The sequence below is a fragment of the Triticum urartu genome, chromosome 1A (genome assembly GCF_056163025.1).
Source record: "Triticum urartu cultivar PI428250 chromosome 1A, HENAU_Tu73, whole genome shotgun sequence".
NCBI lineage: Eukaryota > Viridiplantae > Streptophyta > Magnoliopsida > Poales > Poaceae > Triticum > Triticum urartu.
The window spans coordinates 581277818-581292325 of NC_141873.1; the positions used below are offsets into that span (position 1 = coordinate 581277818).

The following is a 14508-nucleotide window of genomic DNA, read 5'->3' on the forward strand; positions in this document are numbered from 1 at the left end:
TGAACACCTGTAGGATGTGCTAAAATTTTGAGATCGTTACGACCAAAATCTGGTTCACATTGTGTACAAACAGGACACTCTTCTGCGAAGTGTAAGGGTTTCAAAACGGCCACCTCACACACAAAACTCAATTTTTAAAAATATTTTGAACATGAAACATTTTTCATGAGTAATATAGGCCATCAGAAGGCTCGTGCTAGAATTTTACAACTTTTGGAGTTGTTTGGCTATTTTCGCGGCATTAATTGAATTTCCAGCAAGTAAAAAAGGCAAACCAAACTTTCGCCATGCTAACAAGGTCGGGAACGTTTGAAACTTTACATAACGTCTTAATTCACCTGTAAGGTGTCGTAAAATCTTGAGATAGTTACGACCAAAACCTGATGCATATCGTGTACAAATAGGACACTCTTCCACCAAGTGTGTAAGGGTTTTGAAACGACCACCTCACACATAGAACTCAATTTTTAGAAATATTTTGAACTTGATGCTATTTCCATGAGTAATATGTGCCATTGGAAGCCTCGTGCTAAAATTTTACTACTTTTGGAGTTGGTTTGCTATTCTCGCGGCATTAATTGAATTTTCGACAGCCAGAGTGTGGCGGGCACAACTAACTGCCCACCACTGCTAACTTCTTGATTTATAGTTTTTTTTCGCGGGTGACTACATTGCGTCAGTGGCAAGCACCTTTACTACCCGCCACTGCTAACATCTAGATATAAAAAAAATTGATAGGGTTTCCCCACTATGTCTGTGGCGGGCGCATTCTGTGCCCGCCATTGCAACCCGTAGTTGTAGTGGCGGGTGCGCAGCTCCGCTCGCCAGTGAACGGTTTCGACATGCGAGCAAATTTGGGGAGCCCAGCTGTGGCAGTCTGTTACGCACCCGCCACTGCTGCGCTATCAATACTGACGGGTGCATCTTGGTACCCGCCGCCGCTGCATTTCAGAATTTGTTGTGGTGGGTATCTCACTCTGCCCGCCACCAATTTGAACTCACCTGTAAGCCATTTCCCAGTAGTGTATCTCTATGTTTGTTGCACTTGTGTGCTAGTTTGTTGTTGAGCTTCATAAACAATTTATGTTGTGGATTTGATGAACTATGTAATAATTTGGTGAACTATGCAACAATTTGAATTTGTTTGGAATTCATTTGAGATGCATTTGATATTATATGTGTGCAATATGTATGAAATACAAATGATAAACATACATGCGGCTGCCCTATTTTAGGGCTGCGGTTGGAGACAGCGCTTTCTCGTGCCCAAAAAATTTTATTCCATCAATTTTTCGTGCAAAAAAATAGGGCTGCTATTGGAGATACTCTAAAATAGGGCATCCACACAAACAAATTGCAGCCATTCCAAGTTCATTTCAAACAAACATAGTTCATACTACAAACATTGAAATGACTACTTCATACTGATACCACTTCATGTCGATTCTAGTTGGTCACCCTAAACATAAACTACTCATCGGACTCGGGGTCGCTCAGGAACGATTTCCAGAACATGTCGGAACAGGGGTCGTCAGATTCCTTCTCCTTATTGGACTCGATGGGGATCACGGTTGAGGGTCCAGCCTCGCCCTCCTTCTTCACGTGCTTCTTCTTCTCGAGGTCACGCTTCCAGAAGAGCTCCAACTCGTACTGAACGTACCGCGGATTCTCCCATGCGAACCTCGCCATCGCCACGTCATCGTTCTCCTTGATTGGTCGTATTCCCACATCCTTCACCCCGACAAACTCCACCTGCTCCAAGGATTCGATCTCCTTAAAATTCATCTCGTAGATAGAAACGCCAAAATGCCACGCCACGATGTCATACGCACGCACGGCAATGTCTGCAGACTCGGAGGTTCCTAGCCAGTAGCAACGTCCATCGCACTGAAACTCGACACAGAAGCGGCCGGAGGGCATAGGCGCACCTCCCTGAAGCCCATCTTGCACTTTGACGGCATGACGGCAGCACGAGTGCGGCATCGACGCGGGCCACGGTGTAGATTGGAGACAGCATGAGGGAGTGCAGCAGGGTACCACGGAGATCGCGCGTTGGTGGAATCGGACGGTGCGGCTGCGTGGGTGGGCGGGGGGAGGTGCTGTCCTGCGGCGGCGGGTTGGGTTGGACAGATCCGGCGGCGGCAGGGTGGGTTTCATTGGTGATACTCGCCAGAAGTGGCACGACACTCACGCGGCGGTTGGGCTTCGCGCGGCCCCTTTTGGATTTGCTCGAGCCGCACAGGACACAGGTAATGCAATTTTCGGTCACTTGGTGCCCTATTTTACAACACGGTCAATCCCCCGAGTTTGGCATCAGTTGGAGTTATGTGTTTATTTCCCCATGATGTAAAAATCTGTTATTTTTTTTAATTCATATCATCTACTGGAGATGCTCTAAAGGCTAGTCTGGACCTTTTTGTGTGCCGTGGCCAGCCATGCCCCATGGATCCATCCATCGCTAGCTGGAGCAGCACAGCAGACGTACGTGACAGGTGACGGTATACAGTTCCATGCAGGCAGATACGGTATATTAATCCCTCTCCAAAATTCAAAAAGATACCGTATGTGCCCGATCGATTAAGCAGGCCATGGTATATTGCCGACCGAACAGACGACCGATGAGTTCCAGTACGTTTTCCTTGCGAACAGATCAAGAGATCCACGTGTAGGGGGTTTCCTCCCTTTATAAGCCACCAAACCCTTGGTCTCTACCACCGCTCCGCCGCCGCAGCCTCCCGACGGAATCAACTGCTAAGCCAACTCTGATGGCATCTTGGACTATGGATCAAGAGCCAACGGCGACGCCTTTGAAAGGAAAAGGAATCAGATGTACTAATCAGCGAGGCGACGAGCAAGGAGGAACCAGGACGCCTCACGTCTACCTTGTCTTCGACGACTGGCCGTTAGGATACAGCATCCGCGAGGTGATTCCGCCGCCTCCTGCTTCCAGCCACCATTGCCATACCGCTGCTGCCTCAGACCCAGACACAGCCTGTGGTGAGCCACCGCCTCCGGTGGTCGTGCGCTTGGAGGCAGTGCGTGAGTCGCCGTCTTACTTCCCGATAGCCTTTGGCACCAAGATCATGGAGGTGCACACCAGGGATCCGGACGGCCGCATATCGTCTCATCCTGGGGACTCCATGCTTATGCTCAGGTTCGACGTCTGCGAGCGGAGCCTCACCTTTTGCGCCGGCCTGGATTTTCTGGTCGATCCCATCTATTTCTCCGTCGGCGATGCTGGAATTTAGTCTATTTTGGGCAACTCAATAACTATTTCATAAATTCTTAATAAATCCTAGAGACCCACTTAGCCCATTTGTGCAAAGCAAGGAATACTATTAAAGTTTAGTCCCACATTGCTAGTTTAGTGGGAGTTGGACCTTCTTATAAGGAAGGTTCTTTCCCCACTTGTACGAGCATGAGAACAAGAGGGATATCCACGCGTGCTCCTCCGCCGCCCACCTCGCCTCGGCACGACGCGGGTTGCGGGAATGGGCTGATATCTAAATATTTGCCACGCACGACGGGTATATGAAAGGTCACGTGGGAGTTCAAACGTTTTCTGTAGTGGACACTGAATTCAAACGGCGCTCCTCTTCGGCCGCTGCCTGTTCGCTTCGGCTCCCTTCGTTGCTTCACCTCCTGCCGCAGCCTTTTCGCGTCCTTTTCTTGTGCCTATATAAAAGAGGTCGCTCCTCTTCAGAGAGACACAACAGAAGCTCCTCTTCCTCTCGCCACAAAGTTCCGACCACTGCGCTGCTGCTACGTTCTTCCCCATTCCGTCTTGCGGCGTGCACCGCAGGTCGGGACAGTAGGCCTCCGAAACCGCACCTTTTGAGTCCTGTACGGGAGAAGGGTGATAAGGTTTTTGGGGAGCGCTCAGCGCGACTACTGGCTGCTTCATCACGGACCATCCGGTCGCCGACGACTACTTCCCCGACGACGACTTCTTCACTGACATCCACGACCTCCTCGACGACATGGCAGGCGAGGACACCGACCCCAAGTCCAGCGCTTCTCCTGCTGCTGTCCCGTACGTGTTCTTGTCTTTCCTGTTAAAGGTTCTGCCGCAGTTCCTTCTTCTAGTCCTTGTCCTACACATGATAGGTTCTACTTCATATATGCTACTTGCTATACTGTCTGGTTTAGATATGATAGGCTACGGTTCATATGTGCAGAAACTATTTACCTTCTCTCTGTCAGAACGCATGACTTGTTTTATCTCTACTATATTAGTCATGCTTTATCTAGTATTTCTGTTAATAAAATCATTTGGTAAATTTCTCATATTTCCAACAATCCAAAAACCTTATTATAGGCAATTTACCCCAAGTGGTTTTGCTGCTTCCATGAGACCTCCTATGTTTGAGGGTATCCACTATAAGAGGTGGCGCGTGAGAGCAGTCTTATGGTTTCAAATCATGAGTTGCTATGACGCCACTCTCGGCAAACCTGAAGGAGAGCTTGGTGCTCAACAGGCACAAGCTTTTCAGAAAATGGATACTCTGTTTAAGGCTGCTCTCTTGAGTGTTCTTGGTGAGAACATAGTTGATGCTTATGCGTCAATTGATAATGGAAAAGATATGTGGGATGCACTCGAGACCAAGTTTGGGGTCTCGGATGCTGGCACTGAGCTGTGCATCATGGAGCAATTCTATGATTACAGGATGACTGAAGAGCGCTCCGTGGTTGAGCAAGCTCATGAGATACAGTCATTTGCTAGAGAACTTGAGCACTTCAGTTGTATGCTACCGGACAAGTTTGTTGCCGTAGGTATCATCACTAAGCTTCCCCTTCATGGAGGAACTTTGCTACCTTGCTGAAGCATAAGAGGCAGGAGTTTTCCGTCCCGGATCTCATTGGCACTCTTGATGTGGAAGAAAAGGCAAGAGCAAAGGACACACGTGCTTGAGGTATTGAGGGAGGATCTAGTGCCAATGTGGTACAGAAGCAGAACTTTCAGCCCCACAAGTTCAAGAACAAGGGAAAGTTTGATGGAAAAGCAAAGTTTGATGGGAAGAACAAGGCTGTGCAACACACGAACTTCAAAAAGAAGAATGGCAAGAAGAAAGGTGCTTGTCATGTGTGTGGGGATCCTGATCATTGGGCTCCTAATTGCCCTAATCGCTATGACAAGCGTCATTCTGGGAAAGGAGGCAAGACCGCTAATATTGTCATTGGAGACACTGACATGAAGGATGCTGGGTATGGTATATTTCCCACTATTCTTTCAGTATGTCATTCTCCTGACTGGTTGATTGACACGGGTGCTAATGTGCATGTATGCGGTGATATTTCCATGTTTTCGTCTTATCAGACCGCAGAGACTTCAACCGTGCTGATGGGCAACGGTTCAAGTGTTTCTGTTCGTGGTGTTGGCACGGTCGATCTGAAGTTTACTTCGGAGAAGATCGTGCGGCTGAAGAACGTGCATTATGTCCCCTCCGTCAATAAAAATCTTGTTAGCGGGTCTCTTCTGTGTAGAGATGGCTACAAGCTTGTCTTTGAGTCAAATAAATTTGTAATATCCAAGTATGGAACCTTTGTTGGTAAAGGCTATGAGTCAGAAGGCTTGTTTCGTTTATCCTTATCAGACGTTTGCAATAAAGTTGTTAATCATATTTGCAACAATAGTGAATCCAATGTGTGGCATTCACGTCATTGTCATGTTAACTTTGGTTGCATGTCGCGACTAGCGAAGTTGAACTTAATCCCTAGTTTCACCACCGTCAAGGGATCTAAGTGTCAAGTGTGTGTGCAAGCTAAGCAACCTCGTAAGTCTCACACGACTGCGGAAATAAGAAATCTTGCACCACTAGAGCTCATACATTCAGATCTATGTGAAATGAATGGTGTGTTGACAAAAGGTGGAAAGAAATATTTCATGACGTTAATTGATGACTCCACTAGATACTGCCGTGTGTATCTTCTGAAATCTAAGGATGAGGCTTTGAACTTTTTCAAGATCTATAAAGCTGAAGTGGAAAATCAAGAGGCTTAGGTCCGACCGTGGTGGAGAGTATTTTTCCAATGAGTTTGATACTTTTTGTGCGGAACATGGTATATTCCATGAGAGGACGCCTCCCTACTCACCTCAGTTAAATGGGGTGGCCGAAAGAAAGAACCGTACTCTAACTGATTTGGTTAACGCCATGTTAGACACATCGGGTCTCTCCAAGGCATGGTGGGGGGAGGCGATATTGACAGCATGTCATGTCCTGAACCGAGTCCCCGCAAAGAACAAAGAGATAACTCCATTCGAGGAATGGGAGAAGAAAAGGTTAAAACTCTCTTATCTGCGAACATGGGGTTGTTTGGCGAAAGTCAATGCTCCAATTTCAAAGAAGCGGAAGCTTGGACCAAAGACTGTGGATTGTGTTTTCCTGGGATATGCTTTTCATAGCATTGGCTATAGATTCTTGGTTGTAAAATCTGAGGTACCTGACATGCATATTGGTACGATCATGGAGTCGAATGATGCGACTTTCTTTGAAGATATCTTTTCCATGAAGGATATGGCTACCTCATCTAATCAGGAGATGCCTAGTTCATCGAATCAGGAACCAGTTACAATTACCGAATCTACAATTTTGATGGAACACTTTGAAAGTCCTGTGGAGGAGAACAATGAAGTTCCTATTAGGAGCAAGAGACAGGGGACTGCAAAGTCATTTGGTGATGATTTTCTTGTGTACCTCATAGATGACACTCCCAGTTCTATTTCAGAGGCCTATGCATTTGAAGATGCTGACTACTGGAAGGAAGGGGTTCGTAGCGAGATGGATTCCATCTTGGCGAATGAAACTTGGGAGATAACTGATCGTCCTTATGGGTGCAAACCTATAGGATGCAAATGGGTATTCAAGAAGAAGCTTAGGCCTGATGGTACTATTGAAAAGTACAAGGCTCGGCTCATGGCTAAGGGTTATACCTAAAAGGAAGGTGAAGACTTCTTTGATACTTACTCGCCTATGACTCGACTGACCACTATTCGAGTTCTACTTTCACTAGCTGCCTCGCATGGTCTTCTCGTTCATCAAATGGATGTTAAGACTGCTTTCCTAAATGGAGAGTTGGACGAGGAAATTTATATGAAACAACCAGATGGGTTTGTACTAGATGGTCAGGAAGGGAAAGTGTGCAAGTTGCTGAAGTCTTTGTACGGACTTAAGCAAGCACCCAAACAGTGACATGAGAAGTTTGAAAGAATTTTAACAACTGCAGGCTTTGTTGTGAACGAAGCTGACAAATGTGTGTACTATCGCCATGGTGGGGGCGAGGGAGTTATCTTGTGCTTGTATGTTGATGACATACTGATTTTCGGAACCAATCTGAATGTTATTAAGGAGGTCAAGGATTTCCTATCTCGTTGTTTTGAGATGAAGGATTTAGGAGTGGCTGATGTCATTCTGAACATCAAGTTGTTGAGAGACGATGATGGTGGGATTACATTGCTTCAATCTCACTATGTGGAAAAGATCTTGAGTCGCTTTGGCTATACTGACTGCAAGCCCTCTCCAACACCATATGATGCTAGTGTGTTGCTTCGAAAGAATCGGAGAATTGCTAGAGACCAATTGAAGTATTCTCAGATTATTGGCTCGTTTATGTACTTAGCCAGTGCTACAAGACCTGACATCTCTTTTGCTGTTAGCAAACTGAGTCGGTTTATTTCAAAACCAGGAGATGTGCATTGGAAAGCTCTAGAAAGAGTTTTGCGTTATTTGAAAGGCACTGCAAATTATGGAATTCACTACACCGGGCATCCAAAGGTGCTTGAAGGGTATAGTGACTCAAACTAGATCTCAGATGCAGATCCTTTTACCAAGGGTCTATCACGTAATGTGATAGATAATGCATCGAGGGAGATGGGTATGAGACCCACAATATGAGTTGTTCACAGTGGTAACTTATTCTTTGTAATCGGAGATCCCGTGAATTAGATGTGGAAGACAAGTTGTTGGTCAACTGAGAGGAGAGTATCCTTACTATTCACAATACCACTCCATGAAGATGCAGTACTCTCCTAATCTGCATGGCAGGTTGATGTATATCTTAATGTGTTCTAAGTGGCTTATTTAAGTAGAGATGTTATCCTGCAGAACATCTTTTGAAGAACACACCTATATGAGTCTGATTGTCAAACGTCGCAATCTATGAGAGTAGGGTTCTCTCTAGTAAACTCATGAAAGGTCACGGAGTATGACGCATAAGCTCCACCCGCGGGGAAGATCCACGGTAGCCACATATCGGTCAAGGATTTATGTTAAGCTAGATTCGCAGAAAACTTGCAGTTCAAGGCCCAGTCCACTGTTCAAGTTGCTTACTAATGTAGCATAGAGTTCTAGGTGGAAGTTCAACTTAACAGTCTCCACTGCAGTACCGGTATATAAAACAGTATTTTGGAACCAAAGGCAAATTTCTGTGTGCCTCTGGGATCTGGTGGGGGATTGCTGGAATTTAGTCTATTTTGGGAAGCCCAATAACTATTTCAGAAATTCCTAATAAATCCTAGAGGCCCACTTAGCCCATTTGTGCAAGGCAAAGGATACTACTAAAGTTTAGTCCCACATTGCTAGTTTAGTGGGAGTTGGACCTCCTTATAAGGAAGGTTCTTTCCTCACTTGTACGAGCATGAGAACAAGAGGGATATCCACGCGCGCTCCTCCTCCGCCGCCCGCCTCGGCACGACGCGCCGCGCCGCGGGTTGCGGGAATGAGCCGAGCCGATATCTAAATTTTTGCCACGCACGACAGGTATACGAAAGGTCACGTGGGAGTTGAAACGTTTTCTGTAGTGGACACTGAATTCGAACGGCGCGCCTCTTCGGCCGCTGCCTGTTCGCTTCGTCTCCTTTCGTTGCTTCACCTCCTGCCGTAGCCTCTTCGCGTCCTTCTCCTGTGCCTATATAAGAGAGGTCGCTCCTCTCCAGAGAGACACAAAAGAAGCTCCTCTTCCTCTCGCCACAAAGTTCCGACCACTGCGCTGCTGCTACGTTCTTCCCTATCCCGTCTTGCGGCGTGCACCGCAGGTCGGGACAGTAGGCCTCCGAAACCGCACCTTTTGAGTCCTGTACGGGAGAAGGGTGATAAGGTTTTTGGGGAGCGCTCAGCGCGACTACTGACTGCTTCATCACGGACCATCCGGTCGCCGACGACTACTTCCCCGACGACGACTTCTTCACTGACATCCACGACCTCCTCGACGACATGGCAGGCGAGGACACCGACCCCAAGTCCAGCGCTTCTCCTGCTGCTGTCCCGTACGTGTTCTTGTCTTTCCTGTTAAAGGTTCTGCCGCAGTTCCTTCTTCTAGTCCTTGTTCTACACATGATAGGTTCTACTTCATATATGCTACTTGCTATACTGTCTGGTTTAGATATGATAGGCTACGGTTCATATGTGCAGAAACTATTTACCTTCTCTCTGTCAGAACGCATGACTTGTTTTATCTCTACTATATTAGTCATGCTTTATCTAGTATTTCTGTTAATAAAATCATTTGGTAAATTGCTCATATTTCCAACAGGCGACAAGTTGTTCTGTCTGAGCCACAGCTTCTTCCATATGCTTATCTGGGAGCCTGGCAGCATGGCCAGGGAGAGCTCGTGGAAAGAGCTCCCGGATCCGCCATTCAGGCGTTATGACGTCACCTCCTACGCCGTGCACCCCAAGTTACTGACCATCATCGTAAGCACCAAGGATGACGCCACTGAGGCCACCTTTGCCTTCGACACCGAAAAGCTTTCATGGAAGCACCTCGGCGGTTGGGCGCTGCCCTTCGCCGGGCGTGGTCACTTCAACCAGGACCTCGATCTCTTTATCGGGATTTCCAAAGAACCCGAGTCGTCCCTAGGCCAGTTCTGCTCCTGCTACCCGGACACCCCTTACCCGACGACGCTTGTCAAGGAGAACCTCTTCAGCGAGGACCCGGCCGAGAGGCATGAAGGCGCCACCCTCGTCCACGTACGTTGGACCCAGCAAATTCTGCCTGGTAAAGTGCGTCTCCAGAGAGTTGCCCCTCTCTGAACGGAGACAGTTCTTGTATCGTTTGACTACACTGTCTCTCGAACATCACCACACTGGAGGCCTGACGATTCGTGAGAAGCAGCCGGTGCAATATTACCAAGTGCCTGAAGGAACCTCTCAGCCATTCCTCGCTCAAGATCCGGTGGCGTTTGGGATCTGAAATATGCTAAAAATCATGTCATAAAAGGAGTCCTTCTACGTTAAAATTCCACTTGAAAAGGAGTATGTTTTAATAATGTGCACACACGCTACGTACTGTGATTCAGTGAATGTTGTCCCTTCCTATGTTCTCATGTGTATGGTGGAGTTCCATGCATGTCATGACGTTTTTCTTTGGCAAGGAGATTTTAGGAGTAAAGATATATAGCTTCTGCCCTGTTGCAGAATTAAGGAGTTAATGTGAGTTGTTTTCTCATCATCATAAGCGGAGTTGTTTTCTCATCTTCATAAGCTGTTCAAGGAATTTGACAAAATAACACATCATGATTGCCACTTAGACAAACAAAGGTATTTGTTTTCCTTTCTTCGTCACATGTAAGGCCCATCCATAATAATTTTCTAGACAAATAAAATGCTACCGTTCCGGGTTAAATCTCTCATTCGAAATGGAGAACTAATTAATGCTATTGCCAATAGTACCACCTGATGCAAGGTAATAAATATTGGAGAATTACAGTTCGGAAATATAAGCATAGTAGGAGATAATTGCAACAAACAATAACTCCCTAATTACCTGCTTTCATTCGAATTTATTTTGCCACCAAATTTTGAAAACTTGTCTAAAAAAGGAGGAAAATAACCTTTGATTTATGCGCATTGAGCTGTCCTTTAATGAGGGTTCATATTATGGAAAGATAATAAATAATTTTGATTATATTGCTCGATGCATACTGCCCAGGATCTCTCTTCTCTCCACCTCTCTCTCCCTCTGCATATACGGGTCATGTCATGTGTTCTTTCCTAGCAAATATATTTCTCATCGACAACCAAAGAGATTGACAGCCGGGGTGTGTGCTATGGACAAGTACACGATTCGCATCCTTTCACTAGCTCTACTGTCTCTACATCTCGTATGCTCTGCTACTGTTGCTCAATGTAAGCACACCAATCGGGTTTAATTTTTTCACTCATCGAAGTATGTATGTAGTACTATAGCCAGTGAAGGTGCCTTTTTTTTCTTCTTCTTTTTTTTGGTCTAAATAATCTGTTGCGCATTTGTTTATTCCGCTCTAAAATATATAATTGCATAACAATTGTTCGTTTGTCATTCCATAGGTCGAACCATGGCTGACACGGATAGCGAGAAGATCAATTTACCAAACAGGCTATGCCATAAGTTACCTTCGTATCGATGCGTCAAAGAGTGCTTCTGTTGTTTGGTAGATGAGTGGTGCTACTCCACAATGGATGAGTGCGCGATAAAGTGTAAATGATCCTCTTCTTCAGAAGACATACTGGTGGCGATGACATCCCCTCCTTTACCTGCTACTTAATTTCGCAGCCTAGTCAAATTGGATTACATGCGTATTTACATGTCCCGAGAAACAAATGATGCCTGATATATATTTGATTTGCAATAAGATCTAGTAATACTCTTGCAATTGTCGCTGAGTATTTGGTTTGGCAAAAGAATGAAATTCCAATAGAATCTCTTTGTAATTTGACAAGAAAAGTGCCAAAAGTATTTGGTTTGTACCAAGTGTAGTTTGCCCCACTAACAGTAGTGTCTAGGCCCACCCTTGTCTCTAGACGACATTGTCGTAGGGGAGGCGCCGTCATTCGTGTAGTTCATCTTGCCGGCCGGGTCTTATGAAGCGCAATGTATACAATCCGGTGAATGTATGTGAGACGGAATTTACATGATTTATTGTCTTTGGGCTTGTACAAAAGGCGTGAAAAGCAAGAATATATGGAGATTCACGTGATTTATGGAAGCAGTTGTTACAGAAAAAATTGTGATTTATGGAAGAAGTAGTTGAAAGATTTGCCTGGTTCGCAACAATGAGGGCATGTACAATGGTTGATAGGACAGTCTTATCTTAAGTCTTGCATGTACTTTAGAGATGACAAAAAAATATGTCTATAATGGGTTATATCTTAACCTTATCTTCAATAACTAGCAATTCCTTAAAACATGGTGAGACAAATTATGCTAAGAGATCATCTCTTGTCTTATCTTAAATAAGAAAAGACAAGCCTTTTCTTATGAGTTCTCTCTCCTTCATCTCATCATTTATCCTACGTGGCACTCCTAAGATAGCACCATTGTACATGTCCTGAGCACTGCAACAGTGGAGCTCATGATGCAGCAACAAATTAGCGATTGATAGCACCTCATCTCTCATGTGGATTAATTTCCATATCACGCCCTGGTTTGAATCGGACAATTTTCAACTGGTCTGGAAGGTGCAATTTACCAGTAGTCTGATGCCTAGCGGTCTCCTTAATTAAGGATGATGTTTCTGCTTCTTACGGGGCTATATAGTTGTTGCTAGCTTTTGTCAGGAAGCTTGATAATTTCTATTATTAGTGGCATGCGTAGGCGGGTGAATCAATTTATTTTTGTAAAGAACCTCTAATTTCTTGCAGCCATGTGTCATGTAGTTAAATTGCTTGAAAAAGCATCCGCTACCATTTTTAAAACTCAACTGTTTGCTCTCCCAGCTTTGATCCAATTTTAAAATTCATCTCTCAAAAAAATGTACTGTCGATGAGCAGATGATTAGGCATTGGCCAAAGATAGTGGTTTCTGCTGCCCAAGAGATGATACAATGATCCTTTTTGCACGCTAGGTTTAGTTAGTGTTACCTGCCAAGTGCACATGTGACAGTAGTTCTAGCAAGCAATGTTGCTGAAGAGTATAGCATGTAAATTGGATCTTGGGCTATAAGTTTAGTGAACTACAGGCTACTGGGCTTCATGGCTATGAATATCTCACAGAGATTTTAATCTCTTCGCTAGCTCCAGAAAACTGTTAGGTATTTGTCCGTTATTTGTTGCATATCTTACATTTGGTCAGAGAGCGCAAGGCTAATGTGACAATTGCCACAACCAACCTCTGTTTCCCTGATGCTTCTTATAGGGCTGATGCATCAATGTGCCTGGGCATACAAAGATGAGTATATAGTGCAGGACACTGTGCATGCTGGATCTCCTTTTTTGTTAAACAGTTCGGTAAATTAACCATGATCAAGTTAACTGCATATTGAATTAACCAACTTATGATGACAAACTGAAGCAATCTATAATCTACTACAATTATCACAAGATAGCAGAAGAACTCGTCTAGGCTAGTTGCTAGTAACAAAATCAGCCTATTCTTAAACATGGCAGGAAGCCAACAAGACAATGGGATAGCTAACTGAATGTTACCGCAGGTGTTGAAGTGGAAGCCTGACGAAGCTGAAGAGGCGGAAGTGGCGATACAGGTCAGCGAGCAATGTGCAGAGACGCTTCCCAGAACCTTGATTGTCCCGGCACCCGTGCAGGTCAGCAAGCCGTTGATGAGATGAACTTCAGTTTGTATCAATCAAACAGATCAGAGTTCAGTTCAACTAGAAACGGAATCAATTGACACCAGGGTCAGACCTTTGACTCACCCGTTTGCACATTCCCGACCTGAAACTCTGTTTCTGAATGTTGACAGCAGAACTGAACCGAAACAAAGTTTCAGACTTTGTATTCCATTTACATATGACAGTACCATCATGACAATTTCCTTATGAAAATATAGTGTAAACGTCATTGCAATAAAGCTCTAATTGCACTATATTTCCAACACTTTTAGGGGTGCACGTTATAAATCTTGCAGGTCAAACAGTGTTACTTCTGGGTGGACAACAACAAAACTGTCCGAAGAACGACATGATATAGTGGACTGGAAGACTTGGACCGTTGATTTGTTGTCGCAGGGAGATGTTCGACAATCTGGTTGCTACACTCACTTGCATCCACAGGAATGAAAACAAAGCGGCAGACCCATTGGCTAGCCCAGAGTTTCGCCCGTTAACCTGCTCAGCCTCTTCTCAGATTCACCTTTGCAGTATTCTGGAGGCTTTCAGATGTGTCTCTACCTGAATGTAACTAAGGCCCTGTTTGGTTCAGCTTTTATTGACGGATTCCGCTGCCGCGCAGCAGAATCTGAATCAAAGGGCGAATTCAGCAGAATCCGATTCTAGAAATCCGCTGCCAAAATCTGAACCAAAAGCGGAAGCAGCCCAGGACGTGCTTTCCAAAATCTGATTCCGCTGCGGGCCAAAATCTGAAAAAATTGTATCATCTGGTTTGCCAAATGACATCATCTTTTTCACATCAGATTTTCCACAGCTATTTTTTCACAACAGATTTTTCACAGCTGCTTTTAGAAATCCACAGCCGAACCAAACAGGGCCTAACTCTCAAGCCTGAAGATCTATAAATGGCAAATGGTCGGATGTGTCCCTACCTGAATGTAAGAAGCAGCACCTGAACAAGGGCTCTT

The 14508-nt window shown here is 45.1% G+C and overlaps 1 protein-coding gene across 1 annotated transcript; it reads right to left on the minus strand.

The window, feature by feature from the left end:
- Positions 1-1470: 1470 nt before the first annotated feature.
- LOC147993034 (uncharacterized) lies at positions 1471-1983 on the minus strand. Its single transcript, XM_087539203.1, has one exon. The coding sequence runs from the start codon at positions 1981-1983 to the stop codon at positions 1471-1473; it is 513 nt and encodes a 170-aa protein (XP_087395329.1).
- Positions 1984-14508: the final 12525 nt, after the last annotated feature.